This window comes from Nicotiana attenuata, chromosome 7 (assembly GCF_001879085.1).
Source record: "Nicotiana attenuata strain UT chromosome 7, NIATTr2, whole genome shotgun sequence".
Taxonomy (NCBI): domain Eukaryota; kingdom Viridiplantae; phylum Streptophyta; class Magnoliopsida; order Solanales; family Solanaceae; genus Nicotiana; species Nicotiana attenuata.
In genome coordinates this window covers 86225770-86247522 of record NC_031995.1, presented here as the reverse complement: position 1 = coordinate 86247522, position 21753 = coordinate 86225770, and the positions used below count along the sequence as shown (strand labels likewise).

At 38.9% G+C, this 21753-nt stretch overlaps 1 protein-coding gene and 1 long non-coding RNA gene across 6 annotated transcripts; one reads left to right on the top strand and one right to left on the bottom strand.

The window, feature by feature from the left end:
- On the bottom strand, window positions 7809-14084 carry LOC109229414 (sulfate transporter 1.3-like). 5 transcript variants are annotated; one of them, XM_019394843.1, is made up of 14 exons: window positions 13855-14084; window positions 11494-11847; window positions 11351-11399; window positions 11063-11270; window positions 10773-10947; window positions 10602-10667; window positions 10402-10515; window positions 10191-10307; window positions 9978-10104; window positions 9415-9701; window positions 9136-9326; window positions 8970-9055; window positions 8803-8879; window positions 7809-8349 (listed from the first exon to the last, which is right to left on the bottom strand). In XM_019394843.1, exons 2-14 carry the CDS (start codon window positions 11821-11823, stop codon window positions 8206-8208), a joined length of 1971 nt encoding a protein of 656 aa, XP_019250388.1. In that variant the 5' UTR covers window positions 11824-11847; window positions 13855-14084; the 3' UTR covers window positions 7809-8205. The 5 variants fall into 5 exon arrangements, with proteins under 5 accessions (XP_019250388.1, XP_019250389.1, XP_019250386.1 ...); XM_019394844.1 differs by lacking the exon at window positions 13855-14084 and adding an exon at window positions 12019-12224; XM_019394841.1 differs by lacking the exon at window positions 13855-14084 and adding an exon at window positions 12054-12224.
- LOC109229415 lies at window positions 8282-10081 on the top strand. Its single transcript, XR_002068565.1, has 3 exons — window positions 8282-8369; window positions 8824-8954; window positions 9995-10081. It is a non-coding gene; the product is annotated as an uncharacterized LOC109229415 (long non-coding RNA).

The following is a 21753-nucleotide window of genomic DNA, read 5'->3' as shown; positions in this document are numbered from 1 at the left end:
TTATGGAGGCTTGACGGGTTTACCAAGCTCTTCACTGCTACATTCAGTGGAGCTTCTTCTGAGGACCCCCAGGATTTCTTATACAGCTGCCACGAGGTTCTTCGGAACATGGGCATTGTGGAGTCCAATGGAGTTGATTTTGCTGCCTTTCGTCTATCTGGATCCGCCAAGACTTGGTGGAGGGATTTTTGTTTAGCCAGACTAGCAGGGTCGCCGTCCTTGACTTGGGATCAGTTTTCAGAGTTGTTCCTGGAGAAGTTTCTCCCCGTTACTCAGAGGGATGCTTATCGGAGGCAGTTTGAGCGCCTCTAGCAAGGGTCTATGACAGTCACTCAGTATGAGACCAGGTTTATCGATCTAGCTCGCCATGCCATTATCATACTCCCCACTGAGAGGGAGAGGGTGAGGAGATTTATTGATGGTTTGATCCAGCCTATTCGTCTTCAGATGGCCAGAGAGGCGGGGAGTGATATTACTTTTCAGGAGGCGGCCAATGTGGCCCGGAGGATCGAGATGGTTCTGCCACAAGGGGTGGTCATAGAACAGACAAGAGACCCCGTCACACAGGTCGGTTCAGTGGTGCCTCATCTAGGGGCAGGGATTCTTATGATAGGGGTCATCCTTCCAGGCCTTTCCAGTCAGCCCTCCAGGTTTCTCAGGGTGCCCCAGGTGATCGTGGTTCCCGTGGGAATTATTCAGATCAGCAGTCACTCAGTGCACCGCCAGCTCCCATCAGTGCACCGCCACTTCAGAGTTTTCGTGGAGGTCATTCGGGTCGCCGGGGCCAGCCACAGCGTTCGGAGGGATGTTATGAGTGTGGTGAGTATGGTCACATCAGGAGAGCTTACCCGAGATTGAGGGGTACTCAGTCTCAGCAGCAGGGTCCCCGTCCTATGATTCAGGCACCAGATGCCCCAAAGCCAGCCAGGGGTGGAGGCAGAGGTTATAGAGGTGGAGGTAGAGGCCATAGAGGTGGAGCTCAGACCGCCAGGGGCGGAGGTCAGCTAGCAGCAGATCGACCTAGGGATACAGCTCAGGGTGGTGGGGCCCAGCCCCGTTGCTATGCTCTCCAGGCTAGACCAGAGGCAGAGGCCTCAGATGCGGTGATCACGGGTACGGTTCTGGTTTGTGATCGAGGTGCTTCGGTACTATTTGATCCAGGGTCTACGTATTCATATGTTTCCTCTTATTTCACACCATGCTTGGTTATGCCTAGTGATGCTTTGGGTATTTCTGTATATGTGTCTACACCGGTGGGTGACTCTATCGTGATCGTAGTGATTGAGGGTCTTGAGACCCGTGTAGACTTATTACTCTTAGATATGATGGACTTTGATATCATTCTGGGTATGGATTGGCTATCACCCTATGACGCTATCTTGGACTGCCATGCCAAGACCGTGACTTTAGCTTTACCGGGTATGCCTCGCTTAGAGTGGAGAGGGACTCCAAGTCATTCTACCCGTAGTGTCATATCGTACGTGAAGGCTCGACGTATGGTCGAGAAGGGGTACCTGGCCTATTTGGCCCATATTCGTGATTCCAATGCTGAGGTCCCTTCCATAGACTCTGTGCCTACTGTCCGGGAGTTTCCCGATGTCTTTCCTTCAAACCTGCCGGGTATGCCACCCGACAGGGATATAGACTTCTCTATTGACTTGGTTCCGGGCACTCAGCCCATTTCTATTCCGCCGTACAGAATGGCCCCGCCGGAGTTGAAGGAGTTAAAAGAACAGTTGCAGGATTTGCTGGAGAAGGGTTTCATTAGACCCAGTGTGTCTCCTTGGGGTGCGCCGGTGTTATTTGTCAAGAAGAAGGATGGGTCAATGAGGATGTGTATTGATTACTGGCAATTGAACAAGGTAACGGTCAAGAATAAGTACCCACTACCGAGGATTGATGATTTGTTCGACCAGCTTCAGGGTGCCAGGGTATTCTCCAAGATTGACTTGCGATCTGGCTACCATCAGTTGAGGATTAGGGCATCCGATGTCCCTAAGACAGCCTTCCGCACTCGGTATGGGCATTACGAGTTCCTGGTTATGTCATTTGGGTTGACCAATGCCCCAGCAGCATTTATGGAGTTGATGAACCGAGTGTTCAGGCCATATTTGGACATGTTCGTAATAGTCTTTATTGATGATATTTTGGTGTACTCCCGCAGCCAGGAGGAGCACGAGCAGCACCTTAGAGTGGTTCTTCAGACTCTGAGGGATAGTCAGTTATATGCCAAGTTCTCCAAGTGTGAGTTCTGGCTGAGTTCAGTTGCATTCCTGGGTCACGTTGTATCAGCTGAGGGTATTCAGGTGGACCCGAAGAAGATTGAGGCAGTCAAGAACTGGCCTAGACCAGCATCAGCTACAGAGATTCGGAGTTTCTTGGGGTTAGCAGGCTACTACCGTCGGTTCGTGGAGGGATTTTCATCTATTGCAGCCCCGATGACCAGATTGACCCAGAAGGGTGCCCAGTTCAGATGGTCGGATGAGTGTGAGGCGAGCTTTCAGAAGCTCAAGACAGCTCTGACTACGGCACCGGTGTTGGTTCTGCCCACAGGTTCAGGGCCCTATACTGTTTATTGTGATGCTTCCCGTGTTGGGCTTGGAGCAGTGTTGATGCAGGATGGCAAGGTCATTGCCTATGCTTCGAGGCAGTTGAAAATTCATGAGAAGAACTATCCAGTGCATGATCTGGAGTTGGCAGCCATTGTCCACGCCTTGAAGATTTGGAGGCACTATTTGTATGGCGTGGCGTGCGAGGTGTTCACTGATCATAAGAGTCTACAGTACTTATTTAAGCAAAAGGATTTGAATTTGAGGCAGAGGAGGTGGTTGGAGTTGTTGAAGGATTATGATGTCACCATTTTATATCACCCGGGAAAGGCCAACGTGGTGGCCGATGCGTTGAGTAGAAAGTCAGCCAGCATGGGTAGTCTTGCTTATATTCCGGTCAGCCAGAGGCCGCTTGCTTTGGACGTTCAGGCCTTGGCCAATCGATTTGTGAGGTTGGATGTTTCTGAGCCTAGCCGAGTGTTAGCTTGCACGGTCGCTCGTTCTTCATTATTGGAGCGTATCCGGGATCGGCAGTTGCATGATCCCCATTTGTGTGTCCTTAGAGACACGGTGCAGCGAGGAGGTGCCAAGCAGGTTACCTTAGATGCGGATGGAGTTTTGAGATTGCAGGGGCGAGTTTGTGTGCCTAATGTTGATGGGCTTCGAGAGTTGATCTTAGCGGAGGCCCATAGTTCCCGGTACTCCATTCATTCGGGCGCCGCGAAGATGTATCAGGACTTGCGGCAGCATTACTGGTGGCGTAGGATGAAGAAGGATATCGTGGCATATGTAGCTCGTTGTTTGAATTGTCAGCAGGTTAAGTACGAGCATCAGAGGCCTGGTGGTCTACACCAGAGTATTGAGCTTCTAGAGTGGAAGTGGGAGCGGATTACCATGGATTTTGTTACTGGACTTCCGTTGACTCGGAAGAAGTTTGATGTGATATGGGTCATTGTTGATAGGCTGACCAAGTCAGCACATTTCATTCCTGTGGCAGTCTCCTACTCATCCGAAAGGCTAGCTGAGATTTACATCCGGGAGATTGTTCGCCTTCATGGTGTGCCGGCATCTATCATATCGGATCGGGGTACGCAGTTTACCTCGCGCTTCTGGAGAGCAGTCCAGCGAGAGTTGGGCACACGGGTCGAGTTGAGCACAGTGTTCCATCCCCAGACGGACGGTCAGTCCGAGCGGACTATTCAGATTTTAGAGGATATGCTCCGGGCTTGTGTTATTGACTTTGGAGGTTCATGGGATCAGTTCTTGCCTTTAGCGGAGTTTGCTTACAATAACAGCTACCAGTCGAGCATCCAGATGGCTCCTTATGAGGCCTTATATGGTAGGCGGTGTCGGTCTCCGATTGGATGGTTCGAGCCGGGAGAGGCTCGGTTGATAGGTACAGATTTAGTTCAGGAGGCCTTGGAAAAGGTCAAGGTCATTCAGGACAGACTTCGTTCAGCTCAGTCTAGGCAAAAGAGCTATGCAGATCGTAAGGTTCAAGATGTAGCTTTCATGGTTGGTGAGCGGGTATTGCTCCGGGTATCGCCTATGAAGGGCGTGATGAGATTTGGAAAGAAGGGCAAGCTTAGCCCTAGGTACATTGGCCCGTTAGAGGTTCTTGATCGAGTGGGAGAGGTGGCTTATAGACTTGCATTGCCACCTAGCTTATCAGCCGTGCATCCAGTTTTCCATGTGTCTATGCTTCGGAGGTATCACGGCGATCCTACCCGTGTGTTAGATTTCAGCACTGTCCAGTTGGACAAGGATTTATCTTATGAGGAGGAGCTGGTAGCTATTCTAGACCGGCAGGTTCGTCAGTTGAGGTCTAGGAGTTTTCCTTCTGTTCGTGTTTAGTGGAAAGGTCAGCCCCCTGAGGCATCGACCTGGGAGTCCGAGTCTGAAATGCGGAGCCGTTATCCCCATCTTTTTCCCGACTCAGGTACTTCTTTCTTTTGTCCGTTCGAGGACGAACGGTTATATTAGAGGTGGAGAATGTGACGACCCAAAGGGGTCATCACCTGTTTTCTTATTCATTCCGTGCTTCCGAGGCCTCGAAAAAAAAACCTCATTTAGGATTGCCTCGATTTGCGTGCGCAGTCCAGCGCGTAGCCGGAAAGCTTAAATATAAATTCTGTGTGAAAAATGCTAAAATTTGATATTAATATGAATATATTTAACTTCGGTCAACATTTCTGGTAAACGGACCCGGCCCCGTGATTTGACGATCCCGGAGGGTCCGTAGAAAAATGTGGGACTCGGGCATATGCCCGGAGTCGAATTCCGAGGTCTAGAGCCCGAGAAATGAATTTTTCCGTGAAATTGTTTTTCTGAAATTATTAAGGAAATTGAAAACGAAAATTGATTAAAAGACTGTGGTATCGGGCTCGTATTTTGGTTCCGACGCTCGGTACAAGTCTTATATATGGTTTAAGCACTTTCTGTAAAAATTTTATTGAAAACGGACGTCGTTTGACGTGTTTCGGACTCGAAATGGAAATTTGAGGCTTTATGAACATTTCAAAGAAAATCATGAGTTTTGAGGCTTGATTCTATGTATATGATGTTATTTTGGCGATGTGATCGCGCGAGTAAGTCCGTAGGATGTTTTTGAGGTTGTGTGCATGTTTGGTTTGGAGCCCCGAGGGCTCGGGTGAGTTTTGGATAGGCATCGGATTGCATTTCTCATGTTTTAAAAATCTGGTATGCTGGCTTCTGCAATTTTCGCAAATGCAAAGGGAAGACTCGCAATTGCGAGCTCGCAAATGCGAGCACTGCTTCGCAATTTCGAAGTCTGGAGAAAATGGGGCACTGTCGCAAATGCGATGGGTAGGCTCGCAAATGCGAAGGGGGGAGGTTCGCAAATGCGATGCCTCTTTTGCAAATGCGAAACCCCGCCTATACGCCCAGTGTTCGCAAATGCGAACCAAGGATCGCAATTCCCAGCCCTGTCTTGTTCGCAAATGCGAACCAAGGCTCGCAATTCCCATATCCGAGGCCCAGCAAATTTTATACTTAGTCGAATTTTCATCACTTTTCACCATTCTTTCAAAACCCAAACACCATAGGCGATTTTTCAAGAGCAAACTTCATCCCAAATCATTTGTAAGTTGATTTTTACTCAATTCTTTCAACTTTTAACATCATTAAGCATGTCTTCCACTTGAAATCAAGGATTTTCATGGGTGAAATTGGGGTTTTTCGGTAGAACCTAGGTTTTCTAAAAATTGGGGATTTGGACCTCGATTTGGGGTCCGATTTCAAAACAAATTACATATTTGAGTTCGTGGGGGAATGGGTAACCGGGTTTTGGTTCGAACCTCGGGTTTTGACCACGTGGGCCCGGGGGCGTTTTTGGAATTTTTTTGGAAAAAACTTGGGAAATTCATTTTTATGCATTCAAATTGATTCATATAGTGTTTATTAAAGTAATTGAGCAATTTGTGATTAGATTCGAGCGAATTGGAGGTGGAACCGCGAGGTAAAGCAATAGTTGAGGATTAAGTGGATTTCAAGGCTTTGAGGTAAGTGTTTGGTTTAACCCCAGCTTGAGGGAATAGGAGTTGAGTCCTGTTGCTAATTGTTATGTGATCGAGTACGGTGTATAGGCATGGTGACGAGTATCTATACATTGGTGTCTAGCATGACTGTGAGTCCTTATAATGTGATTATCATGAATTGGTTGTGAATTTCGTGTTTATTGGAAGATTTCTATATGCTGTGAATAATATGTGAACGATGATATGATCGTGGATTCCTAGAAGCATTGGCTCGAATTGTGATACGAATATTGAAGGTATATGAAATGACTTGATTCTTTGGAGCTTGGCTCAAAAATGGTAAAGTGGATTATAACATAAGAAAAGTAAGAAAGAGAAAGCGTTGTTGATTATTCCCTTGACGGGACGTTTGGTTTAACTTGTTGGTTCTTTCCCTTGCCGGGATATCTTCAAATATCTGGTTATTGTATGCCCCTTATTTGTGATTGTTGTTTGGGGAGCCAGACTGTTGAATGATAAGGATCGGGTTGCACGCCGCAACAGTGGTATTCGTGGATCGGGTTGCGCGCCGCAACAATAATATGTGAGGATTGGGTTGCACGCCGCAACAATGATATGTGATAAATGATATGGGCCGGGTTGCACGCCGCAACAGTGGAATTTGTGGATCGGGTTGCACGCCGCAACAATGGTAATTGTGGAACGGGTTGCACGCCGCAACAGTTATTGATACCATGTGTTTATTTTGAGTATTGGTTCTTGTTCACTGTAATTCTAAGCTGCTTTAGTTGGTTACTTTGGATTACTGTTAATATTGTTATCTCCCCATAGCATGTTTCCCCTCCCACATTGTTACTTGCCTGGTATTTCGATTCCGTTGTATATTTATAGCTGCACAGGTTTATGTGGTGTCCGGTCTAGCCTCGTCACTACTTCGCCGGGGTTAGGCTAGACACTTACCAGCACATGGGGTCGATTGTGCTGATGCTACACTTCTGTGCAATTTCTGCACAGGTCCAGGTTTTGAGGAGCAGCAGCAGCATTAGTACGGGAGCAGGCTTTCACTTTACGAGACCGAGGTAGCCTTGCAGGCGTCCGCAGGCCCGGCGTCTCTTCCTTATGTTCTCTTTAGACTGTTGCCTCATTGTTTTCGAGACAGACAGCTTATATGTTTCTTTCAGACCTTTGTATTTAGTAAATTCGTAGCAGTTCGTGAGTAATGTGACACCAAATCTTGGGTAGAGGCTATTGTTGACTATTCCGCGTTTTGATTCAGACTTATAAATTAGACTTCCGCTATTATTATTATTAAATTCCATATTACTTATTGATGCTATAGATTGTTAACAGATTTATTTATTAATGAAAGGTAAATAAGTTGGCTTGCCTAGCTACCACGAGTAGGCGCCATCACGATCCCGATGGTGGGAAATCCGGGTCGTGACAAAAGCTGGGAAATGTAACATTCTAGGTAAATCTCACAGACAAATCCACAGGAGATAGATATGCTGGCTGTGTCTTAAATCATAAAGACGTGTTTTAATTCCAAGTGATTAATTCCGCCTTGTATGCGTAGTATTATCTCTTAGATGACCTAAATCGTGATATATAAAAGTTAAACACTTAATTAAAAAGACATATTAATGTCTTATGACTAGTATAGTTATGTTAGCTACATGTATCTTCCGAATCCGGGAATCGTAGATATGACTGCTACTTGCTAGAGAAAATAATCAAATGCTGACAATATTATACAAGGATATGACAATAAAACTAAAAACACTTAGCTTTGTAGATGTTGCCAGCGAACCATCTCATATATTTTACAGATTATGATCACAAGAGGAGTTTAATTAGTACATAATTGCCTGCAGCATAAACAAGGAAGACAAGGGAATTCTTATGGACGACTATATTTTAACCATAAAAGTTAAAAGCATGGCTAACATGTACTAACTTTAAAAACCAAATAAGAACTCCTTATCGCAATTGGCTAGCTAGGACCACCATCTGTTTTGGATTAGTATCATATCACTTTTCTGAGGATCCCACCACTCACTAAAAATAGAATCCAGTGCCTTTATTTATCACTCTATATATGTACTCTATTCAATTTTGGCTCTGGTTGATTTTTTCTTTTGCATCCATTCTTTACATTGTTAAACTTCTTCTGGCAATTTTAGTGAACAGGTTAGCACAGCATCTGCAACTGTGAGAAATATCTTGTCCTCGCCGATTTGACTTGGAAAATTGGATGCATGTAGCTTGTCAATCACCACTCTTCCGGGGTTCGAGAGAACAAGCTGTTCAAGAAATGAACAAGGTAAGATTTTTAGACACAAATTTGTAGTTTTTGAGGTTAAAATACTACTCTTATCTGTCGCGTTACCAAAAAAAATTTCCAAGATATGTCATTTTTTAAAAGCCAAGAAGGCATTAACTTGTTGGCTTTGACCTTACTCCAAAAATGCAACAACAACAACCTAGTAGAATCCCACTAGTGGGGTCTGGGGAGGGTAGAATGTACGCGGACCTTAACCCTACCCCGAAGGGATAGAGAGGCTGTTTCCGGGACACCTTCGGCTACTCCAAAAAGGCATATAGTGATTAATTACTCGTTAAAGGAAGAGATAAGAGTAATTTAGTAAAATAGCCATTATGATAGAACGAGATCAAAAGATTTTCTTAATGGATAAAAATGACCGGATGGAATGTTTTAGTATAACTCACTTTATGAAGTTAATTAAGATCATTACCTGAACACCTCTTTTTTTTAGGCTTCTGAGCAACTCATCCAAGGCATGGATGCCACTGGTGTCAATGTCAGTAACAGCTGCAAGTAGAAAAGAAGAAACACGAGGAGTCGCTAAGTAGGATAACATGCTCTTAATTTCAGCGACAAATTAAGGTAAACTCTACTTACGTGACATCTCAACAATCAAGAATTGAATTTTAGGAAGGCCAGCTGCTTTTAGTTGTTCTTCCTCATCCGTTAACCATCTCAATATCCTGAATAACAAGTTAGTTTGTTAAGTTCCTACTTCTTGTCAATATAAAACTTCAGATTAAAAGTAAGACAAGAGTCCTACCTTTCCTTTATGTAGTTAGAGTTTGAGAAGTATATAGCTGAATCTACTCTCACAATCAATACACCAGGAACTTTTGTTGCCTCAGGGTATTGCTGAATGTTTCTATATACATTTGTCCGGGGTATCCTACCAAGAGTAGCTGTTCGCGGCCTTGTGACTTGGAGGAGAATCTTAGCAAATGATATTGTGACCTATTTAATGATAAAATACTATCAGCTCTGATTGTTGAATGATGATAATTTTTCTCAAGTAAACAGTTAAGTTGCTGGATGCCCTTACCGCAATTAAAAGACCAATCTCAACAGAGGCAAAAACCACGCCAAAAAATGCCCCCATGCAAGCGACAAAATCAAATTTGTCAATCTTCCAAATCAAAATTGCAGCTTCATAGTCAATTAAACCAAGTACGGCAGAGATAATGATGGCAGCAAGGATTGCATTCGGAGTATATTTAAAAAGAGGGGTTATGAATTCCAAAGTTAGGAACACGACAACAGACATGACAATGTTGGAAACTGCAGTTTGGCAGCCAGCCATGTAATTTACGGCTGAGCGAGAGAAGGAACCTGCAAGACGTTAGTTGATCGATTAGTTGAACAAACCATTATAAATGACAGAAATAACTGAATAGTAATAGGTATATTAGCGAAGAATTCTTGTTACACCATTAGGTTGGCCTGATAATGGAGCATAACACATCCACATATGATAGTGCATCAGATGAAAGATAAACAGATGATTTGATATTGATGCATTTGGCTGCTTAAATGAAACCTATGTGTAGAAAGTTTAAAATACATTAATGTTTACTCAAACTCCATTTTCTTGTACATATGTCTTACCTGTTGCTACATAGCAGGAAGTCATTGAGCCAACAATATTCATAGCTCCAAGTGCCACCATCTCTTTGTTTCCGTCCAACTGGTAGTCCTTCATTGAAGCAAAGGTTCTTCCAATTGCAACAGCTTCCTATGAAACAGAAGGTAAACATCAGGTATCGATTAGAAAGATGTCAAGGTTTCCTGCTTCAACATTTCATTAAATAATTTGCTTACCGTCAATGCAATCATGCCAGCTACAATACCAGTCCTAAGCCCTTTTAAGAGATAGTCACCAGTGAAATATATTTCCTTGACTGAAGGAGGATTTATTCCTTTCTCAATGTGTCCTACCTGGTAACGTTGTCATAGAAATGATTAAAAACAGATCACTATGCTCCAATCAAAAATTTAATGAAAGTAGGAGGCACCTAAAACAAGCACTTACAATCGCGACTCCCTTTTTTTCAGCATGAGTAATGTAGACAAAGAAGGTGGAAAGAATGACAGAAATCAACGGCGCAATTGCAGGTACCCAGAACAGCCTTTTGTTCTTCTTACCCTGGTTGCCAAGTTACTTTAGAACCAAGGAAATTAAAGGCTACCAAATTCTTACATAATTTAGTCCACAGAACTTAGGACTCTTACAATGTACTTTGCGAACAAAAGGAAAGTTAAAAAGGTTGCTCCAATGAGAATTGTCTGCCAGTTCCACTGCAAATTGTTGAAAAATAAAACAAGAAAGAATAAAATTTCAAGTTCAAGTTATCCATAAAAGACATCTTATGTAAAATGCTCTTTAGTGGCAAGAAAACTTACTCCATGGTTGGCTGAATGCAACACTGATTTCATTACAGATACGATATCTGTTTTCTTAGTAAACTTCTTTATGCCTAAAAACCCTTTAAGTTGCTGAAGTGCAATCGTAATTGCAGCACCACCCATGAAGCCAACAACAGCAGCGTGAGATAGGAAGTCAATTAAGAAGCCCAATCTGCCAAGAAAGCAAAGCAAGAAATAAACAAAAAACCAACTAAATCTGATGAAACAAAGAAATGAAAGGACAAGATATTACAAGTCCTAAACTTGGTACTTATTGTATTAATCACCTTAGGATCCCAAGAGTAGCCTGAGTAATGCCAGCAAAAAAGGTAGCTGTAAATGCAAGCCTCAGATACTCATGTGGATTTGTAGTCGGATCAATTTCATTCCGGAGTAGAGTACCTAACAAGAGTGAGACAACAGCCACAGGCCCTATGGCTATATCTCTCGAGCTGCCCATGAAGGCATAAATCAGAGGCGGAACAAAGCTGGAGTCTGGAATTTCAAACAAAGAGAACAATGAAAAGACTTCTTAACACATATGATAAGAAGTTAACAACAAGCTGGAAACTCACATAATCCATACTGAGGAGCTAAATTTGCAAGCTTTGAATAGCCAATGTCCTGTCATAACAGTTGAAAGTTTTTGATAAGAAATTTATAAAGATCTTAACAATCTTGATTTCTTTAGTAAAATAACTCCAGGCATTCTCTTTACCTGAGGAATGCAAAGGCTTGCAATGGTGAGACCAGCGATAAGATCACCTCTGAATTTAGCAAAATTATAGCTTCTACCCCATTCTAGTATTGGAAATATAGCCTGTAAACCAAGGACAAACTTCCTTGACCTTGGTTGATCCTTAAAGCAACGCAGTGGATCGTCTGCAAAGAACGTTTCCTTCACAGTAGTCTTAAACTCCTTGAATATATCCTGTTTTGGGGGGACTCCAACCTTGTGAATATAGGGCGTTTGGTTGTGTCGCGAGGATGAAAAACTTCTGATATCCATCTCTTTTGTTTCTTCTGCCTCAACACTAGAATGACCCATGCTAGATAAGAACAGCTAATTCACCTGTAATGAAGAGGAAATACAATTGAGCTATATCACCAAATGAAATACTCCACTAAATTTCATTCAAGCATGTTACTGAATCCAAATCAAGATATTGAATTAACTTCCATTAGGATTTTATTAGTAAAACAAATAAGAAGTAAAGCCATGTGATAAAATAAGAAGTTACACCAATCTTTTCAAATTAGATCAAAGCAGAGAGAGACTTTTACTGCTAATAAAGTTCCAAATCTTGTTGAACTTTGTACTACATTAGAAAGTTCTTGCTTGTCCATTATATAGATAATCAGGAAACTACAGGTTAAAGTTTTTCAATCTAGAAGAGTATTAGTGGTGGGCTAAAAGTAAGCTTTTGCTTAGCACATTCTAGTTTTAGAAACTACATCACAATTTTATATTCTCACCATTAGACAAATGGATCATCGATAACCATTGATTTAAAGAAAGAACGATTTGTTAATGACCGCTATAATTTGAATAAAGCTGGTATGAAAAGATTGAACAATTGACAACACAAAGTAACAGCATCTACAGTTTGGTATGTTATCAGAATTAGGGCAGGTCATTCTCCTAACATGGGACATAACTTTTCACCAGGAGGAATATAGAACCTTAAATGTTGTAATGTTTCTCTAGTTTTAAGTTCATGAAAGAGAACCTAATACTTTGTTCAAAATTGAACAACTCAAAAGGGGCTTTAAGTTTATATCAAGCATTGATTTTATTCTGTTTGAGGAATTAACTTATTGATGCCTCTTCTAATGCAGGCATCTACCAAAATGTCTTGTTGTAATTACTTGAGTGCTTTATAAAAGTTAAAGAACTAAGTAGAGATGAATAAATCACCACAAAATGAGACTCAAAACGGTTTTAAAGCAGAACGAACCTATATACATGTGCGAAAAACAAGTATTGATAAAGTTAGATATACATTTCAGAACATACTCTCGCAACTCAAACGCATCGTCTAAATTTTGGACTGACACTAAACTCATGGTATATTTACAAGGTTAAGCTCGTTCTCTTTTAACTTTCGATATACATTTCAAAACATACTCTCATAACTCAAACACATTGTGTAAATTCTGGACTTGACACTAAACTCATGGTATATATACAAGGTTATGCTCGTTCTTTTTTAACTTCTCTCTATTTCCCACTGCCTCAGAATTTCTCTAAGTACTTCCATCAAATGTGTTTGGATGGAGGATGAAGAAAATGCTAAATTAAGTAAAAGAAGTCATGAACTGACTAAAAGTTGAAGTCCAGATTACATTATTGGAATAACTTAATATAATAAAGTTTGTTATTCCAATTTTAGCAGAAGAAACAAGCATTGGCTAGACTAAAGCCAACTTCCATACGCCTTATTTAGAAACCATTGATAGTGGACCACATTAGCACCTAATAAAATAAACATTAAAACGTCCACCCACTTAGCCTTATGGTCCCATAAAATTCTACTTATAAAGAAGTACAAAAGGGTAAAAGTGCAGTTATGTGTCACATAACTTTTGTCCATTTTTATTTACAAAAGAAACACATATATGGTCAGAGCAAGATAATAAATCGAAAATTCATAATATTGCCTTAGGAGGATAGTGTCCCACTTTTCTGGGTTAGTGAGGCATCAATTAGTTTCAACTCCAACTCTCTTTATATAGTTATTTAGTCCAAAATCTTTTAAGATACATATATCTATATTAAATTCGCACACATTATTACAAATGAAAGTAGACACATTCATAATTTATTAACTTAAAATTCTTTTTTTCAATAACTATGATGTCCGGGCTAGTTTGAGCACATCTCGACTAATTCGACGAGATATACTAGGACAAGTAGGGGCACCTCTGTGGCCCCCAAGACTTGGACAGACGATTGGACCATTAACTTAAATTTTTGAATCAATCTCTTTCAAAAAGCAAAATGTAGATAAAAGTAAGGTACGCACATTCGATGGTCCTGGTACTTCAGAGATTAAAAAAAAGAAAAAAAACAACTGACCTGAAGAGAAGCAAGAAACCAAGTAATGTCCAGGTTCAATGAATCCACTTTGTTCCTGGATTTTTTTTTAATTATTTAACTTTCCCCTCTAATCATCACAGAAAAGAAACGAAAAACCTGGAGATTTGCTATCCTCTGTTTAGATACCCAGATGAATGCATGTTCGGGGAGTGGAGGAAAAAAGCACAATTGCTGGTTACTTTGAAAGTGTTACTATTATTTGTTTGTGTCAAAATGGGAAAAGAGCGTACTAATTTAGTATTATTAATTTTTCTTTTGAATTCCACGTCTGTAAGGGGAAAAAAGTAAACTTCATACCATAGAAGTCATTCGTCAACTGTATGAGATTTAATTAATTTCCACAGAATGTGGGGTCTGGAGTTTTAATGGTTCTTGACGTAGTAGCGTCCCGGTTCATTGGAAAAAACAAAAGGGGGGGGGGGGGGGGGGAGGGGCGGGGCGAAAGGACGACCTTGTTCTTATTTGACGAAAAGACTTACTTTGGAAAAGTCTTCGGTGGACCTAAGGTTTTGGAGTTTGGGTCTTCCACTCTGAAGCTTTCTGGAGCCCACTTTCTTGTTAAAATAGCACGGTATAGTCAGTTTTCGGATTGATCATTCAAAAATAGCCAGCGTTTACCAAGTCAATGAAAAATAACCACTCTTTTGCTGCAGCAGAGACCGGTCCAGCATAATATACTGGAGTTTGGTGCACATGTGTATGAATCCAGCATATTATGCTGGACCGGTATACTTTGCTGGCTCCAGTATAATATACTGGAGACTGGAGCACCGGTGCTCCAAACTCCAGTATATTATGCTGGACCGGTATACTTGCTGGAACTCCAGTATATTATGCTGGAGTTCTAGTGTACTTATGCTGGAACTCCATCATATTATGCTGGAGTTCCAGCATACTTATCTTGGAACTCCAGTATAATATGCTGGAGTTCAAGTATACTTATGCTGGAACTCCAGCATAATATACTGGCGTATTTTTCGGGTTTTGAACAGTGTTTTCGCTCAGATTTATCTTTACATGAAAAGTGGCTAAATATCGATTACTTTTGAAACTGGGCTATTTTTGAACGACCAGTTGTAAATCTGACTATTTTTTAATTTCACCCCACTTTCTTCACAAGTCCTGGGAAAAAAATTTGGGGTTTTGACATAGCTACTCACAAAAACAAAACTATTTGCCCTTGTCTACCCATTTGTTTTTCTTCCCATAAACTAATTACATTTTCTACCCATAGTAGTTTTTGTAGGGAATTTTTTCTTTATTCCTAATTCTTTTTTATTTCTATGCTTCTTTTCTTTCTTTTCTTTCTTTTTTTTTCATTTCCCTTTTCTTTTTTCTCGTTTTCTTCTTATTTTTTTCTTTTTTCCTTTTCTAATTTCATTTAACTTCTTTTTTGTATATTCTTTTTCTCTTCATAGTCTAATTTCATTTACTGTTTTTATTATTTTTTATTATTCTTTTTTTATATTATTACTAAAGAAAAATCAAATTGTGTACCAATTAAATGTAGCTAATACAACCAAAAAATATTAACTAACAAATGATACCAGTATAGTATATAGCTATACCAACAGGGTATACAATTGTACGCAAAGAGTTAAAAAAAATAATTCAATTATTAAACTGAATAATATCAGTTGTCAATAAAAATTTCAAAAAATTCTAAAAGGATCTAATTGTAAGAGTATACCATTACATTACATAGCATACTATAATTTTTTTTTGCATTTTCAATTTGTCCCTCACGCTGGGTAAAAGCTTAAAGCAAATTAAAAGGGAAAAGGCAAGTGAATTTACGGGTAATAAGTATACTATTATAGTATATTGTATACTACTACAGCATACTGTTACACTATATTGCATATTATTACAGTATACTATAACAATATATTGTATACTATAATAGTATACTGTTGCAGTATAACTATATACTCCTATAGTATATTGTATACTGCAGCGGTATATTGTTAGGTAACTGTGTTCTTCTTCGATTATTACAATATACCGTTGCAGTATATTGTAAACTGTAATAGTATATTGTTGCAGTATAGCTATATACTTGTATACCGTAGCAGTATACTATTGGGTAGCCGTGTTCTTCTTCGATTTTTAGCTGAAAATTTCGATCTCAATCACCTCAAATCAGCTCCAAATGCTATCAAATTTCAGTATGAACTTCCAGAAGGTATTATAAGCAATATTAACAATACCCACTTTGAATCAAACAAGAAATCTTCAAAATAAAAATTTTAAGGCAAGGCAAGAGCAAGAGCTAGGGAAAGAACAATCAAGAAAAAGTGGAGCAGAATTGAAACTAGCCAGAGGTCAACTTCTCAGATAATCAGATCGAATTTCTTTTTGAGAGGGATATAAGAGAAATGGAAGAACAATTTTGTAAGAATAAATTACAAGTAACTCAAGAAGTAGCAAACAAGGAAATAATTCAAGGATTTGGAGTTACTAAATTAAGACCAAGCCTTCTTTTTCTTTCTGGGTCACTTTCATTCTCACTCTACAAAACCCAAACTACTCAAAAATAATAATTCCTCAAACTAACAATAATTCCTCAATTTTGGCGAGAATATTTCAAGAAATCATATGGGTAATACTATTTTGGCATTAATTTTGGTATTTTGTTATTGGTTTTCTGAATTTTTTGAGGTGGTGACTGTTGGATCTAGTAAAAAGGAGAAGATGGTGTTTGAATATATAGAAGAAACTAGAGATAAGGTTGAAAAATACATAAGGGGTTTCAGAGAAAAAGGAAAATAACATGAATTGGGGAATTGCTGATATCAAGAAGAAAGAGAGAAGTGAAGAGAAGAGACCGCACTCTTTCTGATTTTTCTCAGCTATTTTAATAGAATAAATGAATAACCGGGTAAATATTTTGAGCGGCATGGGTAGGAGTAGTAAATAGTTTGGGCATGGGCATTAAAGGGTAAATAGTTTGGAATTAATGAGTATAAAGTGAGATTTTCTCAAAAAATTTGCCAGTATTTTTATAATAAAAATGATTTTTTTTCATTTAGCAAATAAATTTTTTTATCAAAATAATGTGCTATTTGTACATCATGCCCCTTTACAATTTTGAATTTAAGAAAATGACCTTTTTAGATCTCTTGTGTGTAAAAGACGTATCTCTTAAGTGTAAAAGTAAATCTCCCATATGTAAAAAAAAGAGATAGAGTCATAAAACTAAAAACAAGTTTGTGAAGAGCCAAAAAATCAATTGACCACATCTATTTAAGACTACAAGATTCAAAGTATGTTATTGATATGTCACATATGCATTTAGTTTACGATCAAAAGATCCAAAGAATATTTTTAATATGTTAACACGCATTTAATTAGTTAAGATCACAAGATTTAAATATCTTCTTTTAATTTTTAAATATCGTGCCTAATCAAACTAGACACATAAAATAAAATAAAGAAAATAGTAAGAAATATATATATGAATTAATTATGCTTAATGATAAGTCTTATATAAAAGAAAAATATCGTGCAATTGTTAATTTAATATATGCACCAAGTACGAAAAAGTATTTCGTCTCCTTTTGTGCTACTTCTGGAAATAAAACCAGCTCAACCCCTCTTAAAGGAGAAATTGAAATCTCTTTTGTTCCTGCTAATTTTTCTTCTTCTGTGGGGGTGAGTATATGAACAGTAGAGAACTATAAGATAAAAGAGATGACGATAGATGTTGGTATCCTGAATTTAAGTAGTGTAAAAAGTAGTTAGAATAAGAGCAAACTTCATTTGTAGTCACTAGGGCCAAACATATATCACCTGATAGCCACAAAATAACCGCTTACAAGTAATAGCCTCAAAACAATAACAAAGGCTAGCAACTGAAATAGCTGAAACTATACGCTCAACGCAAACGAAAAGGAAAGCAGTCGTAATCGATTTTGTATCCTAAATTCACGCGTTCAGTATGGGATCTTCAACCTCCAAACACTATAAAAGTCGCCCAATTATTCACATTGTGAAAAAAATTCTAGGGTTTCTGAAGATTAAACCCCGAGAAGAGCTCCCTAAAATTCACGCTGAAATTCAAAGTTTTTGCATAATTATTGCCTACAATCAGCTTAATAGAGTTGAGATTTCGTTCTTAAATTGTGAAATTGATACAAAATCGACAAAATCAACTAATGTCTATGGAGATTGTGAATGTTAGAACTACCGTTCCAACTTTGATTCCTATTTTACTTCAACACAGTGGTGAATGGGTAAGTGAGAGTAAATTTATTAATTTCCTTGTTAATGGCGTGTTGATCAATTCGGGCTGTAGCTATGATTATTTTGTTGATGAGATATACAAGCAATTGGGTAGAGATCCAATTACAAGTGCAATGGTGATTTAAAATATACAGTGAAGGATGGCTATATAGCAATTCCAATATACAATGATATGAGCGTGCGCTTGTATATGGAGATGAAAAAGAAAAACCTGAATATCACTGAATATCCATTATGCATAACATTGAAAACTGTGTATTCAAGTGCTGAATGCTCATATTCAAGTTCATACTCGGGTGGCAACTTACTCGCAACAACTTCGGCTGGAAACTTACTCGCAACAACTTCAGTTGGTTTACAATGTCAGAACGTAGAAGAAGTACACGGAACTAATATTGTTGAGATGATGGATAATCATGTAAAGGAAGACAAAATTGAGATATTGAAGGGAAATTGTATAATAGACAATCCACAACATGAAAAAATTGCAGAAGGTCAGTTGTATTGGGACAAAGATACACTCATTAGTGTAATGAAGCACAACGCAATACGAGAAAAATGTCAATTTATAGTGGATAGATCATCTACAACAAGGTATGATTTCTACTTATGAGATTGCACTTCTCTATAATTTTGTGTATACAGATCTGTATAAAAAATGTATAATTATTGTATAGTGTAAATTTATATATACAGATCTGTATAAAAAATGTATAATTATTGTATAGTGAGATTGCATATGTATACAGATCTGTATAAAAAATGTATAATTATTGTATAGTGAGATTGCTTATGTATACAGATTTTTATACAAAATGTACAATTATTGTATAGTGTAATTTTATGTATACAGATCTGTATAAAAAATATATAATTATTGTATAGTGTAAATTTATGCATACAGATCTGTATAAAAAATGTATAATTATTGTATAGTGAGATTGCATATGTATACAGATTTGTATAAAAAATATATAATTATTGTATAGTGAGATTGCATCTGTATACTGGTTGTTTATTTGAGACACAAGTGTAAAAATCTGAAGAAATGCATTATCATAACACTATATTTTAAATAGGTATTGTCTTATATGCGTGGATGAAAGTTGCAAATGGAGTCTTAGATCTTCAAGTCTACACAAATCAAATGTCTTCAAGGTTAGACGGTTCAATGATGTTCACACTTGCCCAGAGATACTAGACTGTTTTCACAGCGTCATGTTACTTCGTCTGCCATTGCAAAAATGATTTGCAACAAATATGCCAATCCAAAAACAATATACACTCCGGCAGACATCATGAGCGACATGAAACAACAGTATGGGATTAATATGAGTTACGCAAAAGCTTATAGAACAAAAGAATAGGCGTTTGAACTACTAAGAAGGATACCACGCGAATCTTATAGAAAACTGCCGGGTCACTTGTATATGATAAATATGACTGTGAGCATGTGATTTTTGCCCTAAGCAGTAATTCCCAAATTTCAAGCAAAATAATTTTTTCTCTAATATTTTATAATTTTGTGTGAATTTTGTGGCATTCTTTGGTAATTGGTGCATTCATTTTATGCATTTAATCCATAAAAAATACCAAAAATATGCATTAGCATTTAGGGATTTAATTTCACAATTTTAGTATTAATTAGTCTTAGAATAAAATACAAAGAAATTGCAAGAAAGTAGTCTTTTGCATTACTGGTTTTTGCATAGAGTTACAAGCAAATTTTAGGAATTAAAATAGCTTAATTAGGTCTTTGCTTTGTTTAGGCATTTTATAAAAAATCAGAAAAATAAACAAATACAAAAATACAAAAAAAATGTAAAGCAAAATAAGGAAAAAATACAAATTGCCCGGATTGGGCTGTTTGTATTAGTCCAAAAGGAAAACCCTCCCTTGCCCACATACCAAACCCAGGCCCAATACACCACCCAGTCCAGTCCCTCCCATAACAAAACGACGTCGTTTTGACGTCGTTTAATCACAACCGTTCATCTCCCCATATCCGACGGCCATGATTAGTCCCCAAGATCAAATATAACTGTCCGAAATTTTATACAAAAATCAAAACAATATCTCTTCTTCCTCGTACCAACCCACCCCTGTAACGCCGGTCACCGTCTCCGCCATAAGCCACCGTACCCCACCGTCCCACCACCGTCCCGCCGCCGTCCGCCGCCGGCCGGAAATCGCCGCCGGCGGCGGCGAAGCTCCAATGACCACCAAAAATACACCACAGATTCATCTTCCTCTCCTCTTTCCAACCCCCATAATATCATCTTCCAATTCCTAGCCAAACTTCTCGAATATTGAATCAAAAGTTCCGGCCAAAACACAACTTTATCCAAACCGGCCCAAATTCACACTCCATAGTCCCCATGGCTTCCTCATCGTTAACCCCCAACCAAAATCGTTCAAATCTTGCTGGAATTCCCCCAATTTTAGATCTTAAAAAACTGGCAAAACCCTAGATAAAACCTTTGAGATTTCTGACCGTAACTTCCTCAATCATGTGGATTCTTATGAAAATACATGGTTGGGGATGTTACGTGTCAAGAATCCTCAAGGATTCAAGCAACAAAGTTGTCCGAGCCCTTAATCCGATTAGGTATGTTTTCTTTCTTCTGATCCTTATTCTTGTGTTCTAGTGATTCTAATAGCATTGTATTAGCAGTAGTGTGATTTGATTGTGTTTTATTTCATTTTAATCTTGGTTTAACTATTGTTCCAAATCTGTTCAAACACTGTCTGGTTAATGGCAGTGGTGATGTTAGTTCCAATTTAAATTGATAATTGTTTCTTAATTCAATATTTAGGATAATTGAATGGTTATAGCTGATTTAGGTTAGATGAAATTAACATAGTCAATATTAAGTTAAATTAAAAGGGGCTTGGGTAGTCTAGCAATTTCAGAAGGCTTAAAGGGTAGTTTGGACATGGAAAAAGGGTACTTTCAGTAGGTTTGGTAGTTTTTGAAGAGGTTTAAGGGTAGAATAGGGATTGTGATAGGCATGAAACTTTCTAGGAGGGACTATAGTGTAGATTCTAATAAACTTAGGTTAGTTGCTTGCATAACAAGTTAAAATAGTGGGGTAAACACTGAAATTAGAATAGGGACTAAGGGGGGTAAAGAAAATCTGAAAATTGGACTTAGTTCACCTATAAATAGGCAGTCATTTTGCCTTGAGGAGGGGGTCTGAAGTTTTAGAAGGGGGGAGAGAGGAAAAAGCATTCTGGAATCTGAGAGGAATTAGAGTTAAAAACCAGAAATAAAGAACACAACAAAAATATAAAAAGTATACTGTTCCATCGAAAATCTTTAAAATTTTCGTGGCACTCTTTCTGTGACAAATTATGAACAATTGGGGTACTCTACTTGAATTGCTAAACTGAGTCTGGGTAGTCAATCTGGTGCTGGACTATATTGGTGTTTGCAATTGTTGGTGTCTTGGTTCATTGTTGAAATTTCAATCCCATTCCTGAACTTGCTGGGCTGCTGTTGCAAACTGTCACTGCTACTGATTTTCTCCTTTTCTTATTTGCAATTACCAGGTACACTGCTGTCCTTAGTAGCATGAAGCTTCATGAAATATATATGGACAATTGTGGATAAGGAAATATCATGTTATCACA

What these genes read in the sequence shown, in the direction of transcription:
- LOC109229414 (XM_019394843.1), bottom strand. Translation starts at nt 11,823, where the DNA reads ATGGGTCATTCTAGTGTTGAGGCAGAAGAAACAAAAGAGATGGATATC. An exon ending in TTCCTGCTATGTAGCAACAG is followed by an intron (nt 9,702 to 9,977) that starts GTAAGACATATG and finishes AACGTCTTGCAG; the next exon opens with GTTCCTTCTCTCGCTCAGCC. An exon ending in AGATTGGTCTTTTAATTGCG is followed by an intron (nt 9,327 to 9,414) that starts GTAAGGGCATCC and finishes ATCATTAAATAG; the next exon opens with GTCACAATATCATTTGCTAA.